This window comes from Lagenorhynchus albirostris, chromosome 8 (assembly GCF_949774975.1).
Source record: "Lagenorhynchus albirostris chromosome 8, mLagAlb1.1, whole genome shotgun sequence".
Taxonomy (NCBI): Eukaryota; Metazoa; Chordata; class Mammalia; order Artiodactyla; family Delphinidae; genus Lagenorhynchus; species Lagenorhynchus albirostris.
The window spans coordinates 81,472,164-81,494,832 of NC_083102.1; the positions used below are offsets into that span (position 1 = coordinate 81,472,164).

General features: G+C 32.6%; 1 protein-coding gene across 1 annotated transcript in view; it reads left to right on the forward strand.

Moving 5' to 3' along the window:
* The window catches only part of HGF (hepatocyte growth factor), an 83,515-nt gene that overhangs the window by 50,200 nt on the left and 10,646 nt on the right, over positions 1–22,669 (forward strand). Inside the window, exons 10-14 of the mRNA XM_060156165.1 lie at positions 3,052–3,179; positions 11,724–11,826; positions 15,908–16,041; positions 21,085–21,123; positions 22,341–22,437. Of these exons, the coding sequence (XP_060012148.1) occupies positions 3,052–3,179; positions 11,724–11,826; positions 15,908–16,041; positions 21,085–21,123; positions 22,341–22,437 (501 nt within the window). The remainder of the gene's footprint in view (positions 1–3,051; positions 3,180–11,723; positions 11,827–15,907; positions 16,042–21,084; positions 21,124–22,340; positions 22,438–22,669) is intronic.

Here is a 22,669-nt window from a genome sequence, read left to right on the forward strand (position 1 = left end):
CCATGGCTGCTTTTCTTCACCACTTGACTTTTGTTAGACAGACAGCCACAATGCCATGTGTTTTTAAATTGCCCACCTTGTTATTAGGAACATAAAATGATTGCTTTTAAAATTTATAACACACGTGTCATTCATAGTGGCTTTGCTGAAATAGCACCTATAAATAACATATATTGCCTTTATGTAACTGGCTTTTAATAAGAGAGCTTAACATTTCAAGATGGAGAACTATGAACATTAGTTGGCCCATCCACTGGAGAGGGGATATAGTCTATGCTTTTTATTTTATTTTTAGATTTTAAAAGCCAATTCAGAGTTCTTTGCTTAGACAGTAAATATTCATCTGTTATGTTTTTAAAATTATTTTATAATAACAAATTTAGAGTTGCCACTCTGGGGTTTATTTCCTTCATTTTCTTCACAGCAATTCACTCTCTATTTTTGACCCATGTGTTTCATACCTCAGAAATAAACATAAAAGTAGAGAGAGAAAAGAAAATGAGAAACGAATAGTTAAGGGAGACAAAGGAGACTGTCAGTGCCATGCACACTTTTTGTCAACTTCTAATGACTGGTAATACTCAAGTTAGAGATTGTGTATGTGTAAGTACCCAAATGAACCTCATCTGTAAGAAAAAAGATAATAATTATAGAAATTGAATCCACACATTTCACAATTAAAAATGATCAAAAGTTTAGCTTACATGTTATTGGAATTTAAGCCATTCTTTCTTAATTGGTTATTTGGTCAAGGTAAACAAACATAAATGTCAAAACAACCAAAAAGTGAGCTGTGTTATAAAACTGATAAAATCTGACTCAACATTTTACTCAGAGTATTGATGCCTTTACTGTTTGTGGGCTAGCAGAGAATGGAATACTGGTTGGGTATCTCTGGTTGTACTAAACACGATATGCCCCAAAACTGAGACTCTTTACAAATGACGATCCTTAAAACACTATTTGTAGGGCAGGAATAGAGACGTAGACGTAGACGTAGAGAACGGACATGTGGACACAGGGTGGGAAGGGGAGGGTGGGACAAATTGGGAGATTAGGTTTGACATAAATACACTATCATGTGTCAAATAGATAGATAGTGGGAATCTGCTGTATAGCACAGGGAGCTCAGCTCGGTGCTCTGTGATGAACGAGATGTGGGGGGCGGGGAGGGAGGGAGGGAGGTCCAAGGGGGAGGGGATACAGGTATACATATAGATAATTCACTTCATTATACAGCAGAAACTAACACAACATTGTAAAGCAATTTTACTCCAATCAAAACAAAACAAAACAAAACAAAAACACTATAACTGAACAATACTGCCTGTGGTGAATGTACATGAATCATATAATCATTAATTCGCTTTAATAATTATAAACACTTCTCTCTTCAAGTGAAGGGAAAGAACTTAGAAAAAATATTTGAGCAAACCTTGACTCTCATTCTTGCTTAATCTAGATTAATGAGGTGCTTCTCGATATAGATTATAAACGCAGGCCTAAACTAAGATTTTTGATAGCCTCAGATCTCTGTTTAATTATCTTGCCTTAAATTAACAACTTGAGGGAGGGAGGGAGACGCAAGAGGGAAGAGATATGGGAACATATGTATATGTATAACTGATTCACTTTGTTATAAAGCAGAAACTAACACACCATTGTAAAGTAATTATACCCCAATAAAGATGTTAAAAAAAAAATTAACAACTTGAAATAATTTAACCAATTATTCATCTAAAATTGCAAATTTGCGTACACTTTATGTAAAATTCAGTGCACGTATTTTGTACTGACAGTTTTTTTAAACATGAGTATAAATTGGTCAGAAGAAAGAAAAGATTTTCTTCATCATTCCAGTTAATAATTTTATAAGAAGGGTAAAGGCTTGAATATAGGTTATAAATAAGAATATTTGCTATACAATGGCCTTAGCTATTGGCATTCACTGTTCTTACAACCTTAAATAACAGTTGTGTCAGAACCTATTTTGGCTAGATAAACTATTACCTGTTGATTTTATAACCAAACTCAAGCTTCTTCTTTAAAAACTTTTCAGTTTCTAATGGTCAATTTGGATAGTAATAAAAGTGTAGTATTTTTAATTGGGCCTAAATGAAATAAATAATGTACCTTCCAATAGACTGAATATTAATTTTGTTAAATTATTAGCAGGGATTTACGGAAAGAAAGTACATGCTTTCTTCAAATTAGAGAGCATTATCAGGAGAGCAAATCATAAATTTCACATTTTATTTAACGTGAACCTTGCATTAAGGTAAAATCCTTTTATATACAAATAATATTAGTTTAGACTTTTTTCTTATTGTGAACTCTAAATGTCTAACTATATCATTGGTAAAATAAAGGAAGTACATGTATTACATTGACAACTTTTTCTATAGTTAGGTTATCTATATTGTAATTAGGATTTAATTTTACAGAAATATAAAATTGCATGTTGTAATCTCTAAATCAAGAAAGAACTACGTTGGAATTAAAAGAAATCTATGTAGTGAATTAAATAAATCAAAGAAATACAGAATTTAAAGAAGAAATATCTGTCATGTGTTTTGTGGCAAATGTTTGAATAGGTGGAACTTCATTTTTAAACAAGAGAAATTAAAGACTACTAATTATAATAGCCTTTCTTCTGTAAAGAGAATGTGTTTCTACGTTATATACAGTCCATGAAAAAGTAATAACAGACCAGTTTTTAACAATTGTAACAGTTGAGAGTCCACATCTTGAAAATGAGTGAGAAGAATGAAGTGGTACTATTTCTCTCTTTCACGAAGCAGTAGTGTTTGTGTGAAACTCCAGGTCTGTGGAAGAAAAAGAATTCTGACATCTGACAGCATTTTATTTCAGTAATGTGGGCAGTGTCAGTTGTGTATACTGAATTCTAAACTGTTATAACTATCCTAAATCTAAAACGTAGGGCTCTATTTATAGAATGCATACATTCTAGGATTCTAGAAATGTATTAACACTGACTTCACCAATGTAAGAAACCCTGGCAATTTACATTAACATGTTTATTCTCAATAGGGACCTAAGAGAAAACTATTGCCGAAATCCAGATGGGGCTGAGTCACCGTGGTGTTTTACCACTGATCCAAACATCCGAGTTGGCTACTGCTCCCAAATTCCAAAATGTGATGTGTCAAGTGGACAAGGTAATAACTGACATTTTGCAGTGTGGGCATGATTAAATTCAATGGAAATGCCTAAATGGAGTACACATTACAGCAGAAGACTTATTTCTTGTTGTACTGTTAGCAAACAAAGTCACCAAGCCTGAAGTTGGATTTCTTTTATATATTAATTTGTTCAATATCCCTTTATTTATTTGAATGTATACTAGTGCCAGGGACAGTTTTAGGCACTGTGGATATACCAGTAAACAAAACAAAATTCTCTGACCCCATTGAACTAATGTCCAGGAAACAAAAACAAGCAAAATTAAAATGTAGGTGGGGGGCTTCCCTGATGGCGCAGTGGTTGAGAGTCCGCTTGCCGATGCAGGGGACACAGGTTCGTGCCCCGGGCCGGGAAGATCCCACATGCCGCGGAGCAGCTAGGCCTGTGAGCCATGGCCGCTGAGGCTGTGCATCCGGAGCCTGTGCTCTGCAATGGGAGAGGCCACAACAGTGAGAGGCCCGTGTAATGCAAAAAAAAAAAAAAAAAAAAAAAAAAAGTAGGTGGGGATAGTAAGTTAGTTTGTGTAAGTGCTAGAGAGATAAATGTCCCAGAGTTAGAGGGAGGAGGATGTTGCTATTTTATCTTTTAATGGTCTGAGAAGATCTTACATATTAAGGTAACATTTAAGGAGAACCTGAAATAAGTCAGGGAGCAGCATGTGCCACGTGCACATACTTGTAAAGAGCATTCTAGGTAGAGGAAACTGCAAATGAAAATGGCATGAGATGGGAGAGTGCTTGAAAAGTTAAAAGAAAGAAACAGCGCATCATTGTGGCTGGTACAGAATGAGCAAGGTTAGAGAGCAACTGGGCTAAAATTCCATAAGCCTAGTAGAAACTGGAAGGATTTACACTTCTATTCTGAAAGGGGAGAGACTCTGTTGTAGGATTCTAAGATGGGAACTAAATGATCTGTCTGACTTAAATTTTAACTGGATGACTCTGGCCGCATTATGAAAAATAGCCAGAACTCCTGACAAAGGGCCAAAATGGGAATCAACTGAATGATTGCTTCAGTAATTTAGGCAAGAGACGAGAGTGATGTGGACTGGGGTGTTAGTAGTAGAGATGATATGTAACAGTGGGATTTGGGATAAATCACCATTGTGCTTGGAAACATAGACACCATTGAAAATAATTGTTTCATGGAGCAGTGGTTGAGAAAAGTCACATTGAAATAGGTTTAAAAAATCATTTGTCAAAAATTAATAATAATGGGCTCTGGGCATTTATTGGTATATAATGAATTAGGAGTTATGATTTTTAAATAATCACATTCTTTCACATAAATTTAATTATGATGGTCGTGGCCATGGTCAGTCCTAAATCATTCTAAAAAGTCCAAGCCAAATTTAAAACTCTATTTCATGGATTTATTGCCCTGTACATACTTCTTCCATCCCCTGACTTTCCTCAGTGCCATTTTTTGTGAACAACTCGGAAAACAGTTGTAGAGGGAAGAAGAGATGAGTCCCTTTTCAATCAATTTCACTGTTCTTGGGCAGACTTTAAAGGTCAGTTGGAAATAAAGTTGAAACCAATGATTAAGGAAGGTTTGGTACCAGCTGGATCTTCTTTGTCCCTGCCTTAGTCATTTAAACAATTACTGATAATTTCTGAGTGATAGAGGCAAGTGAGAACAATTGTTTTATAAGCTTCTGATGTGTATTAAGATGCTTTTATGTACATAAATATCACTTATCAAAGATCAGGTAATAGAATATGAGGATTTGGGGTTTTGAAAGTTAAGCTGATGTTATTGCTTATATAATAGAGCTGCACATTAATAGATGAAGAAATTAGCTTTAGGGAATTTAAATAACTTGCCTGAACTCTCAAATTAGCACAACTGTGAGTCACTCAAATTCTCCTTAAAATGACCTTTCCATTACTCCATGCTTTTTCCTTTTCATTAATACTTTAACAATATATTATATTCCTTTTCTTTAACAATATATTATACCTGATTTATGCAACAATGTGCTAGGCTCTGTGGGGCAATTTGAAAATGAATAAGTCCTACTTAAGAAACACTGTTAGCCAATTCAACATACAGCTGTGAAATTTTAACAGAGAGTTATGTCATTGTATAATACTGCCAAGCTAGTAGTATGGATTGTTACATATTTGATATGTATGCATGCATGCACACACACACACACACACACACACACACAAAAGGATGTTGCTCTTATCCTTCTCTATATAGAAGGAAATATAAATTCCACATATAGGTTGATGAGTTAAAAACTTTTGCTCAAATCTTGCAACATCTGATTTAACATATATATAAAAGCTCTTCCAGTTGGATATTAAATAACTCTGTTAAAAAAAAGAAAACTGAAATTGCAGAATTTCTTTAAAAATACTGATAAAACACAGTGTATTATACTATATAAGGTACATTTAAGGCAGGAAACAAAACACAATTCACAGCTTTAAATATTTATATCAATAATATACATAATGAAGACAGGGAAATGAAATTTCCCACTCAAAGAGGTGGAGGAAAAAGTAAAACAAAAGCAACACACGAAAGAAAACAACTAAGATAAAAGCAGACATTAATAAGGTAAAGAAAAGAAAACAGTAGAACTAATGAATAAAGCCAAATGATGATTCTTTGAAAAAATTAACAAAATAGACAACCACCAGATAACTGACTCAAGAGAGGAAAAATATATGAAATAATAATTATGAAGGCAGAAATAACCAGTGAAACAGGAAAACATGAGATTATTTTATACAACCTCATGTAAAAACTGAAAATGAAAGTTAAATGGGTAATATACTAGGATAATTCAAGTTATTTGAATTGACCCTGATAGAGAAAGAAAACTTAGACTCATTCCTACAGAAGAGACATGGAAATTTACTAATAAAATATTCCACCACAAACACATCATGCCTAGATGAATTCATAGACCAGGTGATCTCAATGCTATGTAAATTGCCCTGTAGCTTAACCAATGCAGTAAAATTTCCAAATTATTTTTATGATGGAATTATAATATTGAAACCTAAACATGATAAAGGTATCACAGAAGAAAACTATAGACATCTCATTTGTAAATATTAATAGAAAAATCTTAAATGAAATTTGAGTGAACAGTTCAATAAAGAAATTAAGTAAATAATACATAATGATTGAGTGGCGTTTAGGCTGAGAACAAAAATGGTTCAGTTTTAGAAACCCATTAATATAATTCATCTTAGATGTAAGAAAAACAACCATATAACAAATCTTAATAGATTTTGAAATTACTGTGACAAAATTCATGCATTTTTCATAAAAGTACTCAAGAATCTGTGGAATACACACATACTTACACACACACCCATATATCCACTCATATATATATATGTGTGTATATATATATATATATATATAGTACATACATATAGATATATAGATGTAGATGTATCTCAGTCATAAAACCACCACTTACTTGATGCGAAAACATTAGAGGTATTCTTACTAAGGTCAAAAAGAAAACAAGAATGTCTAGCATCTCCTTTACTATTTAATATTGTAAATATAATTTAACATTATATTTCTCTTTAACATTGCATTGTTGATATTATTTTTTACAATAAGATAAGAAAGCATATTTATTGATTGGGTAAAAAGGCAAAAGATTTTTGTGAAAATGATATAATAGTAATATACTTGGAAATCTGAATTCAAATAATAAAAAAATCACTAAGGTAGCAGGATACACAATTAATATACAAATATAGCATTCATATATCGTTTTGAAAATCTAATTAAAGAGAAAACTACATCTATAATAGGAAACAAAACTGAGAAAAACTTAGGAATAAACTTAGGAAAGTTGTTGAAATCTATGTAATTAAATTTTAAATTACTACTGAAAGCCCCAAATTGTACTTTAACATGTAGAAAAACATCCCTTGTTCTTGATATGAGAACTCAACATCATAAATACATCAATTCCATCTAAGCTAATTTGTAAATTTAATGTGATATTTTCTGATATCAAAAACTTCATTCTAAATTTTTCCTAGGAGAATAAACATGTAACTATACTAAGAAAAACCTTGAGAAAGAAGAGTGATGAGAGGTAAATAACCCTATCAGATGTTAAAATATTTTATAAAGAGTTTATAATTAAAAGAATGTAGTTCTAGCACATAAATAAATTGACAGAACACAGAATCCAAAAATAGACTCCTTACTGAGATTACATTTAAAATGTGGCACTATATGTCACTGGGTAAAAATAAACTTTTAAAATATAAAATGATCAATAAAGTACCGTTTGGAAAAATAATAAAATTAAATCCATCCCTTACACCATACCCGAAAATAAACTCCAAATGGATAAGAGATGTAGTGTAAAAAGGGATACCATATATATACTAGAAGTAAACTTGGAAAAATGCCTTTATAACTTAGATGTGGCGATATGCTTTTAATTAACACTAAAAATCTAAAGGCAATAAAAGAAAAAAATAATAAGCTACATCAAAAACTTGCCATGGCAAAAAACATAAACAAACCCATCATATTTAAATTCAAAAGACAAATTTGGAAATAAGTCTTAAAATGTATATCACAGATAAAGATACATATTTTTAATATACAAAAACTGTGAAAGCGAAAGGTATAGGACCAAAAAATTAAATAATGGACAAAATACATGAACAGAAAGATTTCTTTAGAGAAAAATATAAAAATTCCCTTAAATACATGAAAATTATGCTTAAATTCACATGTAACAAGAAAAAACTAAAATATAAGTGTTGAGATTTTTCATAATATGAGACTTTTATTTCTCACATATAAATTCACAAAAATTCAAAAGCTTGACAACACTATCTTGGCAAAGCTGTATGGGGAAATTAACTCTCATGCTTTGCTCTTGGGAGTGCAAAATGATAAAAATCCTTATGGAACAGAATATTACAATAATTAAATTACATATACATTCACCTTTTGGACCAATAATGCACTATTTGAATATACAGCTCCAATAATATGCAAAAACATATGCACGAGTTTTTCATTGCAGCATTTTCTGTACTAGCAAAACAACCCAAATCTACTCTGGGGAAATCACACAATGGAATACTGCAAATTTGCAGAAAGAATGATAAAACTTTTCATGAACTAATATGAAGTGATTTTCAGGTATATTATTAATTAAAAAAAAAAGCACTAAAATATATATTTGGTATTCTATTAGTAATAAATAAACGGATTTACTACTAGTAATAAAGAATGGGATATAATAATACATATATAGAATATATATACATATAATTATATATTTATATTACATATGTATGTGTGTGTGTATACATCTTTGCCAAAAAAGTAAAAGAAAAAAAAAAGAAATACAAGAGCCATAAACAAGAAACTAATGAAATTGGTTACTTGTAACGGTGGGTAGTAGTGGGTAGAAATATGACACGAAGCAAGGGGGAAAATGAGAACACTCTGAATACACACTTTCATATAGTTTTGACTATCAACCAATATTAATGTTTTAATAATGCTTTAAATGTTCAAAAAGTAATCTCAGGAAAGATGGAAAAAAACACAGAAATGTGCCTATCTGTATATCAAATAGATACCATTACTACAGAATTTAGAAAAAAATTCCAAATAATTTTTAAACACAATTTTCTGACTATATATAGCCTCACTGGAATACATTTAAAGTTAGATAACTTTAAATACCTTTTGAACTTTAAAGTGTAATTTTGCTGTATTAGGATGTAGCAGCTTTAACATTATTTTGTGTGCATTGGAGAATTCAGAAAATGAGGAAAAATACTGATGTTACCTAGAATCATGGTTCTCACTATGGGAGAAGAAATACACAAATGAAGAGGAGACAAGGAAGAACTCTGGTGCTAGACTGGAGTCAGAGGGATCAGTTACTCATGAAGACACACACACACACACACACACACATGCACACACTTCCCAGCTCTATCAAATGAAAGGGACTAGAAACAATGGTACCAAATAGCAATGAGCTATTTGCTATTAAGACACATAGCACCCACGTCTTCTCCTTACCTTTCATCACTAACATAAACAATGGCTCCTTGGTGAAATTGAAGATTCCAGGCCTGGGGCAAGAAAAACATAAAGTGAAGCTGGAATATCTTATGCCAGCAAGTTAATAAGTGCTCAAAATTTATGTCTTCCTCTCAAAAACCCATAACCCAGATCTAATCATGAGGAAACCATCAGACAAACCCAACTGATGGACATTTTACAAAATACTAGTTCTCCTTAAAACTGTCAGGATCATCAAAAAACAAAGTCTGAGAAAACTGTTACATCTAGAAGAGCCTTAAAAATCATGACAGTTAAATGTAAGGTGGTATCATGTGGGATCCTAGGACACAAAAAAGTACACTAGGAAAAAACTAACAATTTAAACAAAATATAGGTTTCTGTTAGTAATAATGCATCAGTATGGTAAATAGTTGTGAGAAATCTATCATACTAATATAAGATAGTAAAAGTAGGGGGAACTATGTGGTATATTAGAATTTTCTGTACCAACTTACAACTTTTCTGTAAATTAAAAACTATTCTAAAAAAAAGTTTGCTAAGAAAAAAAACACCTAGCTCATATTCAAATAAAACGGTGGTAGTGGTAAGGAGGATCTCTTTCTCTAATACAGAAAACACAGGTGTAAAATCAAAAATGTATCAAAGAGCAGTACCAATATATCACATTGCACAATTGTTTTCTTCAGTAAGAAATTATCTGAAGAATTTACTACCTAACAGCCAGAAGTTTAACCTTTCCTAATGTAGAAAAAAATAGCACTGTCAGAGGAAAATATTTTAACTGATATATTCTGCATATGTACAAGAATTGGATTTTACAAATTTATGCTTTCTGAAAACAATTTTATTGTATATGGTAATGACTGATATATTATCTGTATCAAATCCTATCCTATTTGAGTTTTTCTATCTAAGTTCAAATTTATGGATATCAAAACATGACTATTGAATATATTATTATATTTCCTTTTTACTAAATTAACTAACTCCTGGACAAATTATTATTCATTTAAAAATTTTATTAGAATTTGTACCTATTATTTATTCTAATCACATAGCATAATTAAAACCAATGATAATATACTATGGCTTACCAACTTTAAACCAGAGAATAATCTTAATGTTAACGTACGTTTGTAGATAATATTTTATAGTTAAAACTACAGTTTTTATTCATATAAAAATCAGAATTCTTAAATAGTTACTATTAAAATATGCAGGATTATTTCAAAATATGGAATAGTGTTTCTTTTCAAATGTAGAACTGCAACTTACATATTTGAAAGAACTTAACTTCTTTTTATTATTTTTTAAAATTCCAAATACGGACACTTCTATAAATGTTTAATAGAACGCAAACTGCTCAGTTGAGAAAAAGTGAAAAATAAAACCACATGGGAAATGATAAAAGACACAGGAGCCATTTTAACATGGCTTCCATTGGCTAAAGATGGAACAATTTGAGCATCAAAATGAACAACAGGAATAGATAATATATCATGCTGAATAAAAAGAGAATCCATGAGTCCATATTTACATTACTACTTCTACTAGAAGACTACTACTACCACTGCTACTACTACTAGTAGTAGTACTACTACTTAAATGGAAGGAGTAGAGGAAAAGGAAAAACTTTCATTTACAGAAGAATAACAAGAAAGAAAGAAAAGTAGGAAATAAAAAAATCATTTTAAAACCAGCAGAGTAATAACTGATTCATGCAAAATTAATCAAAGTATGCCTAAGCCATTTTGTGAAAATTTGTTTGGGAATAGGATGTAGTCAGCCTCAAAGGCCTCAAAATTTTTTTGTTTGTTTATCTTATATATGAAGAGAAGTTTTTCCTTTATACCACTTAACCAAGTTATCAAACTCATCAACGATAATTGAACAAACTGCCATCATGTGTCACATGAAATAATCCTGAAAAAAGGACAAAATATCACCTAGGCAATATTTCTGTATTTAACTTGATTTCATTCATGAGAAACTAATGAGGCAAAATGAAATTAAAGAGCATTTGTGAAACAGCTGGCTTGGATGACTCAGAATGTCAATCTCACGAAAGACAAAAATCAAAACACAACAAATGTGACTGGTATACGAGTGCTCATTATATCATTCTTGTGACTTTCCTGTGGAGTAAAATTTTTCAGAAACTATTGGAAAATATAAATCACTCACAAAATTCTCATTTCTTTGGTGTCCCTAAGAGCCACTCACTTAATTTTTTCTTTGAATTTGTAATTTGATACATAAACTTTCATTTTAATGAAGAAGAAATTTGACTAAAAATAAAGATATTTTATGAGAGATAGTTAAGTGTCTTTGCTTTGTACAGATTTCAGTGCTTTGTTTTAATTTTTATGTAGATTTTCATGAATTCATATGCTTGTAAAAGAAGTCTTTGTCCTATACTCCCTAGTATTCATTAGTCTTCTTTCCATATATTTTATGTTTAGATTGTTATCGTGGGAATGGCAAAAACTATATGGGCAATTTATCCAAAACACGATCTGGACTAACATGTTCAATGTGGGACAAGAACATGGAAGATTTACATCGGTATGTAAATTTCTTTCTTTCAATATATAGTATGTAGTGATAACAGCAAACAGGTATATTGAGGTACATTGGTATTTCTTTCTATTCATTTATATATTATAGTAAGCTAATAAAAACATTAGATTGATCGTTCTGTGCAACTCAATTTAACATTTTCTCTCTACGTGGCAAACTTAAATAAACAATTCAAAGCAGTACATATTTATTGAGGATTTACTATGTGTTCTGCTGTGTAACAGGTGCCTCGGGAACATTAACAAAAAGAACATTAACATACATTTGGGCTCCACCTTTAAGCATGATATAGTCATACGGAGAAAACAATTACACAACTGGATAAGATATTGTATAATGAAATGCCAAATCTAGTGTTTCAAATAGTATATTATAGGATTATATTCTCATAATTATTTATTAATATTAGTTTATAAAATTGATAAGTGACCATCTTCATGTATATACACACCTTAAAATTCCACTTAACTACTAAAAAGTTATTGAGACATGTTTCCTTGTATAGCTTTATTCTGATACACATGATTTTTCTATAATTAAAGAAATGGATATGTAATTGAAAAAAATCTATATATTTCAGAGAATTAGAGATTTTGACATTGGACATATTCACAACAAAAGCAGTTATCTTCCACTTGACCCCAGCAGTAGTGCTAGTGTGTTTGAAATTACAAAAGACGTATGAGACATAGTTGCAACATAGAACAGAGTTTTATTAAATATCCTGGAATATATACAGCAGGATTAAAAGAAAAATGGTAGTGTCATTTTTTTTTTTTTTTTTTTTTTCGGTACGCGGGCCTCTCACTGTTGTGGCCTCTCCCGTTGCGGAGCACAGGCTCCGGACGCGCAGGCTCAGCGGCCGTTGGCTCACAGGCCCAGCCGCTCCGCAGCATGTGGCATCTTGCCGGACCGGGGCACGAACCCGTGTCCTTTGCATCAGCAGGCGGACTCTCAACCACTGCGCCACCAGGGAAGCCCAGTAGTGTTATTTAATAAAGTATCTACAACATGGTTGCTTTCTGTGAGTTGTTATCTCATTTGACCATCATAATCCTATATGGAAGATATTTCTGTATGTGTGAATAATAATTTAAGGATCCAGAGAAGTTGAGTCATTTTGCTCCTGGTTCCACTTTAGCTTTAAAGTTCTTATTCTCTTTCAAAATTTACTCACTAGTGGATGGTATTTTTCCGACTAATTTACTTCACAAATAGTGATAGTTATAAAGCAGTGTTCTCTAACATAAATATGCAACTGACATATGTAATCGCACTTGTACTTTTTAAGTTTTTCAGTAGCCATACTTACAGAAGTAAAATTAAACAGGCAAATTTTTAAAATAATGTTTTTATTAATCCAATATTTCTAAAGCTTTTCATTTCAATATGTATTTAACATAAAAACTATTAATGAGCTATTTTACATTTTTATATTAAAGCTACAAAATTTGTTGTATATTTATAATTATAGCACCTTTCAATTTGGACGAGCCACATACTAGCTTTTCTGTGGTTACTCTGGCTAGTAGCTACTGTATTGGACACTGTAGCTCTAGGACTTCAAAGTTAAGCAGAATTCTGACATCATGGATCTCACTCTAGTATGGAATGGCAGAAAACAGCAAATGCCAATGTCATATTAGAAAATCCACGAAAAAAGCATATTTTATGTTATGGGGCTGCAAACAAGTGACACCCACACTTAAATGGTCAGGAAGTTTTCCTACAGGAAGGGATGTTAGTTGGGACATACGTAATAAGAAGGAGTTAGTCAAAGGAAGTGTAGGAGGAAAAGTACATCAGGCAGAAGAAATAACTTGTTCAAAAGCCCCAAAATGGAAGTGTATAAAAATCACAAATAACTTTAATAAGTTTGAAACAGTATAATTTGGTTAATGTCCAGAGAAGAAATTCTCCAGTGGCAAAACCATACAGGACCCTGTAAGCTGTGTTAAGAAATTTGAAGAAAAAAGAAACGAAATTGAGTTATTTGTAGTGAGGTGGATGGACCTAGAGTCTGTCATACAGCGTGAAGTAAGTCAGAAAGAGAAAAACAAATACCGTATGCTAACACACACATATGGAATCTAAGGGAAACAAAAAAAAAGGTCATGAAGAACCTAGGGGTAAGACGGGAATAAAGACACAGACCTACTAGAGCATGGACTTGAGGATATGGGGAGGGGGAAGGGTAAGCTGTGGCAAAGTGAGAGAGTGGCATGGACATATATACAATACGAAACATAAAATAGATAGCTAGTGGGAAGCAGCCGCATAGCACAGGGAGATCAGCTCGGTGCTTTGTGACCACCTAGAGGGGTGGGATAGGGAGGGTGAGAGGGAGGGAGATGCAAGAGGGAAGAGATATGAGAACATATGTATCTGTATAACTGATTAACTTTGTTATAAAGCAGAAACTAACACACCATTGTAAAGCAATTATACTCCAATAAAGATGTTAAAAAAAAAAAGAAATTTGAGTTTTATCCTAAGCATTAAAGGAATTCATTCAAGAATTTTAAGCAAGAATTGGCATGATTAAAATTAATGCTGATTTCAACACTGATATTTTTAAAAGCATTTTTAGAAATATGGTGGGGTGGATCTAGCTCTTCACGGACTTGTGAAAGACAACTGTAACCAACTCTGCCTTCAGTGATTCCATATTAGAAGTCTGACAGTTTTATGGTGGAAGTAGTTACAGTTACACTACAGAAATATGCAAGAACAACAAATAAAGACCCTCTGCCCCCATACACACTTCAGAGTGCTAGTTGTTAAACATTTACCAGCATACCACTGGAAACACGTTGCATATTTATTCAGGGATGCAATGGTTATAACTCAATTCATTGAGTTTAGGTTTGCCTTTGGAAATAGTTAAAAGTCATTTGGAACCAACTTGTAGGATACTGATGAATGATTAAGTTGCACGGTACCATTTTGGTTTAAGTACAAACTATGACTGAGTAAAGAGGTAACACTGTGTGGTGGTTTTGAACACTGACTCTGGAAAGAGCCGTGTGTTCAAACACTTGTTCTACAGCTTAAAAACCATGTGACCCTAGAAAAATTAATTGTCCTCTGTGGATTTCAATTTCGTCAAATACAAAATTGCATAATCTTCGAGCCTGTCTCATCAGGTTGGTCTAAGGGCATATATGTAAGTCATCTGTAATAGAATATGTCACATAGTAAGTATTGTATGTCTTTACTGTCGTATTGGTCCAAAAAGTAAATCCAAGTTTAGTAAGATAGCTCAAGTTTCTATGTTGAAGCTCTTCCCAGTTTTTTAAAATGACACATTAATTATGTTCAAGCATGGTAGTAATTAGTAATCCAAAACAAATTAAGTTAGGATGTATAGTTTTCATGACATGGTCAGGATGGCCATGTGGAATTTGACTTCTTTAATGTTACTGAGGTAAATGTAAATATTGATGTTATATGAGTGGGCATGGTCTTATAACATAGAGTATTTTTGCTTTACTTCTGTAATAAATTTAGTTAAGATGTAAAATGAGAAAGGCTGAAGTGTTACTCAATTATCTGTCAAAAAATCATATTTTGTAACTATATGACCAATGAAATTTTAGAATTTAATAATTTTATTAGCACATTATTATTGTTTTCCGTGTATCTTCCAGTACGTTGTCATAGTAATGTCGCTAGTGATGCTTCTTTACATGTTTCTGAAACATGAAAAAATACTTTTGCAATAGCTTGCATTTTCTATGCATTTTCTAACTTAGATCTTTGTCACAGGGGTATTGTTACCTTGCCAGTATAGTTATTAAATAGAAGCAAAGTCATAAGACCTTTTATCACTTTATCTATGCTGATTATTCAGCCTTATTCCTGAGTTAAAGAACATCCTTCCAAACTGCAAGAACAACAACAAAATAAGTCTCAAAAAAAAAAAAAAAACCAAAATTCACAGCAGGTAGCTTGTGTTGTATCTGTAATGAAAGTTATGCACTAGGATTATATCTTCTTCGTGACATTTTGTTTCTCTTGGACAAGATGTGCATTTTGTGAGGTTCAGAGTTTGTTGTTTATGCAGGCATATCTTCTGGGAACCAGATGCTAGTAAGCTGAATAAGAATTACTGCCGCAATCCTGATGATGATGCCCATGGTCCCTGGTGTTACACGGGGAATCCTCTCATTCCTTGGGATTACTGCCCTATTTCTCGTTGTAAGTATATTTTGTGATCTTTTTCAGGTGAACCATTTTAAGTATACTGCATGCCCTCTAAAATGATACCTTAACCAGAGGTGGAAATAGTATAGGAGGGCTAGAGTTGATCCCAAAATAAGGATGCATTCCAGACAGCAACACACATACAACTTCATCTCTCCTCTAGACAAGGGGACAATCTGCTGAACTTTTAAAAGAGATTTTCCTCCCTCAGAAGATTTCTATTTGGAATTCAGAAGTAATACATGGCCATTGTTCTGACTGGGCTAGAAAGACCTCTCCGCCCCCTACCCCACCAATAAATACTAACTGTTCAGCCTCTGAAAGTAGCAGAGCTCTTAGCAAAGTCCCCAGCCCACTAACAGGCCCATAAACACATCAGAGATAGTTGTGCTTCCATTATCTTCTCAGCTGTTTAGGCCAAGACTAAGAAGCCTAAAACATTCCATCTACTTCTCTGACCCCAAGATGATTTTGTTTAAAAAGTATTAGCACATAAAGTAAAAGATATACGTAAAATGTATAATATATGTCTGATACACTTCATGTAAAAGAGCACCTATATAGCAATAAGTAAAAGATGAGATGATTCGAGTAAAACTGAAGATGAATCTTCAAGAATAAACTTAATAAACAAATGAAAAGATGTTAAAACTTAATAGTAAGAAAATATAATAATTATAATGAAAAGATAAAAGCATAAGAAATCATTTCCACCTATCAGGTTGGCAAATAAGAAGGTGATTGCTAATGCCTAATATTAGTGAGAACCTGGGTAATCAGACTCTCTCAATACTGTGCTGCTCTGTGTACTGGGAAGCCTGTATTGAAGTCAGTTTGGGGAAACGTATCAGGATTTTCAACCTCTGCACGACTGACATTTTGTGCTGGATAAACCTTTGTTATGGGAGGCTGTCCTATGCATTATAAGATGTTTGGTAGTGTCCCTGGCCTCTACCCACTAGATGTCAATAGTATCACCTCCACTGAGAACTGCTAATGGAGAGTAATGTATATTGAGATGAAAATATATCCTCAATATGTTATTGATTGAGTGAAAAAGACTTATAAAGCTCTCTTAGTAGCAAGAGACCATTTTACTGTAGTACATGTCTCACACCTCTGTTTATAGTAGATCTATTTTTTTTTTTTTGCGGTACGAGGGCTTCTCACTGTTGTGGCCTCTCCCGTTGCGGAGCACAGGCTCTGGATGCGCAGGCTCAGCGGCCATGGCTCACGGGCCTAGCCGCTCTGCAGCATGTGGGATCTTTCCGGACCGAGGCACGAACCCATGTCCCCTGCATCGGCAGGCGGACTCTCAACTGCTGCGCCACCAGGGAAGCCCTATAGCAGATATCTTTAAACACTATGTTAAACTGCCTTCTTGTTTAAAAAAGACTCGTTTTATATGTTCAATAAGAGTCCTGTTTTAAGAATATTTTTCACGTGAGACAAGGCAGTAGCAAGTACCTTGAAAATAGCAGCAAAAATACTCACTTTAAAAGAGATTAGATTAAGAAATGATATTTGCTTTAAAACATAAAACACAAACACAAGTCTATATTTTCCATAATATACATCAAATTAAAGAGATAATTTCTCACCATAAATTGTAACACTAGTCACGTTTCCTGAAATTTTAGCATAAAAGCAAACTTTTAAAATATGATGTTAATCAATTATATCTATAGTTAAAACTTGGAACTTCGCAATCTATTTTTAATTAAGAAATTTTCTATAATAGTAAGTAAATATCTTATATGTTCACAAAGAAATAGTATTTCATATTGTTATATTTCATTTCATCAGCTTTAATCATAGCCTTTCAAATTAATTAGTGTTCTCCTAAGGTTCCTAATTTATCCCAGATTAGGGTTTGCATAGGTCCTGAAAATGTTCTTTTATAGAAGATGTCTTTCTGGTTTTAACATTAAAATAAACAAGCAAACAGACCAACCTTTCCAACCTCTCTGGTGTACAAAAAAAATTTTTTAATGGTGAAAGTTGTTATTTTTTCTAAGTATTAGTTTTATTTCATGGTACCTCTTTGTGAAGTTTCTACGATTAAGAATAATGGAGGCTAATAGACTCTTCAATGACCTAGGAAGAAGGATAAAAGTCAATGACCTGGCTTCTAAAACAAGTTCTATTGCTTTCTCTATAGAATTCCAGATTTCTAAAAATCACAGTAGCCTAATTTTAGTACGTAGATATAGTTAAGAGTAAAATGTTCCCATAGAGAACTGTGATTTGGCTTATAAATTTGAGACAAGACTCTAATAACTTCAAAGTTTTTAAAGCATATTTTCAACTAACATTTTTAAACTAAAAGTAATGTGCTATTGAAAGACTTCAGGGTGTTGCTAGTATTTGATTAAATGCTACTGCAGATAACTCATTTATTTCAATGTATTCTGAACATTAATTAATTTCAACAAATATTTCTACACTGTCATTTTTCTAAATAATATTTATAGCCAGGATTTATTTACAGTTTTCTTGCTGGTGAAAGGCTAATAAAATTTATCTATAGAAGATTTGAGTTCTTATTTATTTAACTTCAGAGACTATATATCATTTTCATACTGCACATTTGTATTACAAACATGTAAAGGTTTGTATTCCTTTTAAAAAAATGCTTACAAAATAATATTTAACATATATTTTTAAGGTTCTCAAGATGCAAAAATAAAACTGTAGAAATGTCTATATTTGTCTATACACATATACACAGTATATCTTAGAAAATTCTTAAGTATTAAGAGAGCATAGTGGTTTAGAGTTTCAACTCTGATTTCCTGGGTAAGGATTTCAGTTCTATCACTTTAAGTGCCTTGGGTAAATTACCTCCACCTCAGTTTGTATTTATTTATTCATTTGTTAATAATTTTAAATTGTGCTCCTATTGTGTGCAAAGCCCTATATATCATTCTAGGTATAGAAAATATAAACAATGTTTCCTACGCTCTAATCGTTTTCAGTGTACAGAGGAGACATTTTACATACATAATCGCAAATAAAGTCATTTAAATACATACATATTAATATTAAAATATATAATAAGAATGGGAATACAAATGTCAGCGTGGAAAAACGTGTGCTGTTCATAAAGTTTCGAATTTGAGTTGAAACTTTAAGGATCTATTAAAAGAAAGTTTTATTTATGTTTTCAGTAAGAGCACATGTTTGGTTCTGAGGCCATACACACACACACACACACACACACACACACACACACACACACACACACACTCCTACACTTCCATAGGAAAAACTTTTATCATTGACATGTTTTCCTTCTTCAAATTTAAGGTGAATCAATATAAAGTAAGATTTGTATCATATATAGTTGTTCAGATTTGAGTACTATGGTGGAGACGTAAGGGAAAAGTAAAAGAGGAGAAGTGAAAATAGTATTTTAAGGTAAAATGGAAAAGGCCTAGAAAGCAGAAGAAACTAGAATGCTTTCAAAAAATTCATAATCTAACCAGCAACTCAGAATCTCTAGAAATCTGATTTAAAGTGGTAATGCAGCTTCTTCTAAATTGTGAGAAATGTTGGCTTAGAGGAAAATCTATATATATATACTCTTAATTATTAAAGCCCCTAAATGGTAAGATTTACACATTTTAAAAAATTTAAATATTTTAGTAAGGTACAATAATGAACGAAATACTTTGTTGACGTATTAACTTGATGCATAGAAATCGGAAACTTGATATGCAGTTAAGAATACAATGAATAGTGTAGTCTTTCTCACCACAAACGATACAAAGAATAGATATCTAGTTTTTTATTTTAGAATTTTTATGTAAATAACTTGAGTGGAAAAAGCAATATCCTTGATGTTTTAATGACCACAGTCGGCCTCCATCCTAATTTGTACTGTGAACTAAAACAATGACCTCAGGTGACTAAGACAAAACCATCCCCAAGAATAAACTAAAGGGAAAGGGAAATGATGAAATTTGTATGTTTACACTTATTCACTTAAAATATCTAGATCTGGAAAATGGACATAAATAAAAACGCTTTAGCATGTATTAATTTTCTCAAATTTCCCATAAATAAAAATCAGATTTGCGTCTATTACAAAGGAATCCATAGGCCATTTTTGTTTTGTTGCCGGTTTATTTGAGCTCAGGGCACTTCCAGAGACTAACAACCAGCTGGGTCTAAACAATGCCTGACTAAACTCTATGTCATCAGTTTTGGACAGTCACACACTAAATTCCAGGAAATGTACTTCATTCATTGCTACTTAAGTATTTTCAAATCCTAGCATCCTCCAAGCCTTTCTCTTGGCAGCAATTAAACCCCACTCAGTAGGGAGGTTGTAAAAAAGTAGTAAGTATGAAATTTTAGTTATAATTTATTGGCAGTTTCTGGTGTTCTTTTTTTAAAATACTTTTCCCCTTACTACCTAGAAAAACCAGTCTTTGAAATATACTAACAAAGCATAATTATATTTGGCTATCCCTCTTTTTCCATGAGTGACCTTGATTTCTATCTTCTCGAATTCTTAAAAAAGTTTTCTGAACATAGGAAGTTTTAATTATCCTTAACCATAAGTAAAAAAAATAATTTTCAGAAAAAATATAAATGGGTCAAATTAAAGCTACATAGTTTATCTATATGAATGGCCCAAATAAACAATAATAAGCATTAGTGCTGTTCGGTGGAATGTTCATTGTGTACGATGTTTGGCATCTTGGGAGAATGAGGCAGCTCCTTGGTGCTAGCAGTGTAATTCAAACTGCCAACATCCATCAAACCACATACCCGATAACCTTCACAGTCATAAAACAGGGCTTTCCTCACATGACCCACTACCAGTAGGTGCATGCTTTCAACTTTGTCTAAAAGTGATACATAATTACTCAAAAGAGTATTATTGCATTTTATTTTTGAATAAAATGTAAAGAATTGTAGTAAATTATCCATTTATGGATATTTGGATTTCAATACACAATTCTGGTTCTATATAACAGAAATATGTATGTAAAAATTATGTATATACATATATATTTGTTTTTACAGGTGAAGGTGATACCACACCTACAATAGTCAATTTAGACCGTAAGTAATCTTTCAAAATAATATATGAGTCTCTATGTGTCAGAAGTGATGTCATTATTTTCTTCATAGAAAAATAACTTATCATTATATAAACTTCCATCATAAAAATAAAATAATCTATTTTATTTTATTTGAACATTTTTTTTCTGTGTGCATGTGTAAAGGTGTTACAAAGGCAACTGCATACTGAATATCAAAATTCAATGCTCTGTCACAAAATATGTTATATTTATCTTTGAAAAAAGCATGTATATTGCTTTTACCTAATTGGGGGCAGAAGGTATCCATTGGACTTTCACCCTCCTTTAAATTAAATCAGGATGCTACAGTCAGAAAGAATGAAACCAGAAGGTTGGAAAGTTATGCAGCGTCTTTATCCTGCTCTATCTTTAAAGCTCTTTGCATGCTCTACGAGGCAAAAGATGACACAATCTGAGAGGTTCAGTTAATCCTCAGCTTAAGGAAATCTGTTGGGAGCTGCTTGTATCCGATTTTCACACATTTCTTGGGCTGAAGGAAGTTACTCAAATGTTTTGATTTAAGAGACCACCTGCTGTGTCCCAGGCTGAAGAGCAAATGGAAATCTATTTTAGACCATGGACAAGAGTGGAAAGGATAAGGCAAGGAACACCAAGGAGGGTCAGGAAAAAGTTTACTTCAAAGAATTCTAAATTATATCTTTCGGATATAATGATTTAGACATAATTATGTCATTTGGATAAAATTTCAATTAATATAACTTTGGTAACATGTTGCAAAATGGTTCTACATTCTCACTATACAAATTCATGAGTAATAAACCAAATATAGTTTTTTTATTTTCACTTAGGCTACTGCTTTTCATTGACATTTAGAAATAAGCACTGTAAATAACATTGTTCCATTTTATGTTGAGGTTGTTAAGGGAAATACAATTAATGTTAGACCTGAAGAACTTGTACCTAGTGAGCAAAGCCACTGTCACTATCATGGTAATGCTGTTGACCTTGAGTTGATTAGTTTTTCTGTGCTACCCATCTACTTAGATGAGGATAGCAAACATTTTGGGCCTGATTTGGCACTGTAGTTACGCTATTTACCTTCTTTTGTCCAAAATGTTCTTCTGACACAATTACAGTAGTTACATTTGTGTAGTTACCATTGCACTAAAGAAAGCTGACAGGCACGGATTATTTCAAAATGTTTTATCAAAATGTTATGTTTGGTCCTCTTTTTAGATCCTGTAATATCTTGCGCCAAAACAAAACAATTGCGAGTTGTAAATGGGATTCCAACACGAACAAATGTAGGATGGATGGTTAGTTTGAAATACAGGTAATTATTAATAGACACAAATCATACATATCTGGATTATTTGCAAAAGTTATATTCCCAGCAGTATGGCCACGTGTAGTCATGCAGGTTGTGCCCTCCACAAGGCACCTGTATGAGGGGGGGCACAAGAGGGGACTAATCACATTCTGCTTGCCAAAAGCCATGGATTTTGCAATTTGTGCCTCCAGAGATGGTGCCATTTTAAATGCTTACAAAGGTCCCATATGTGTTT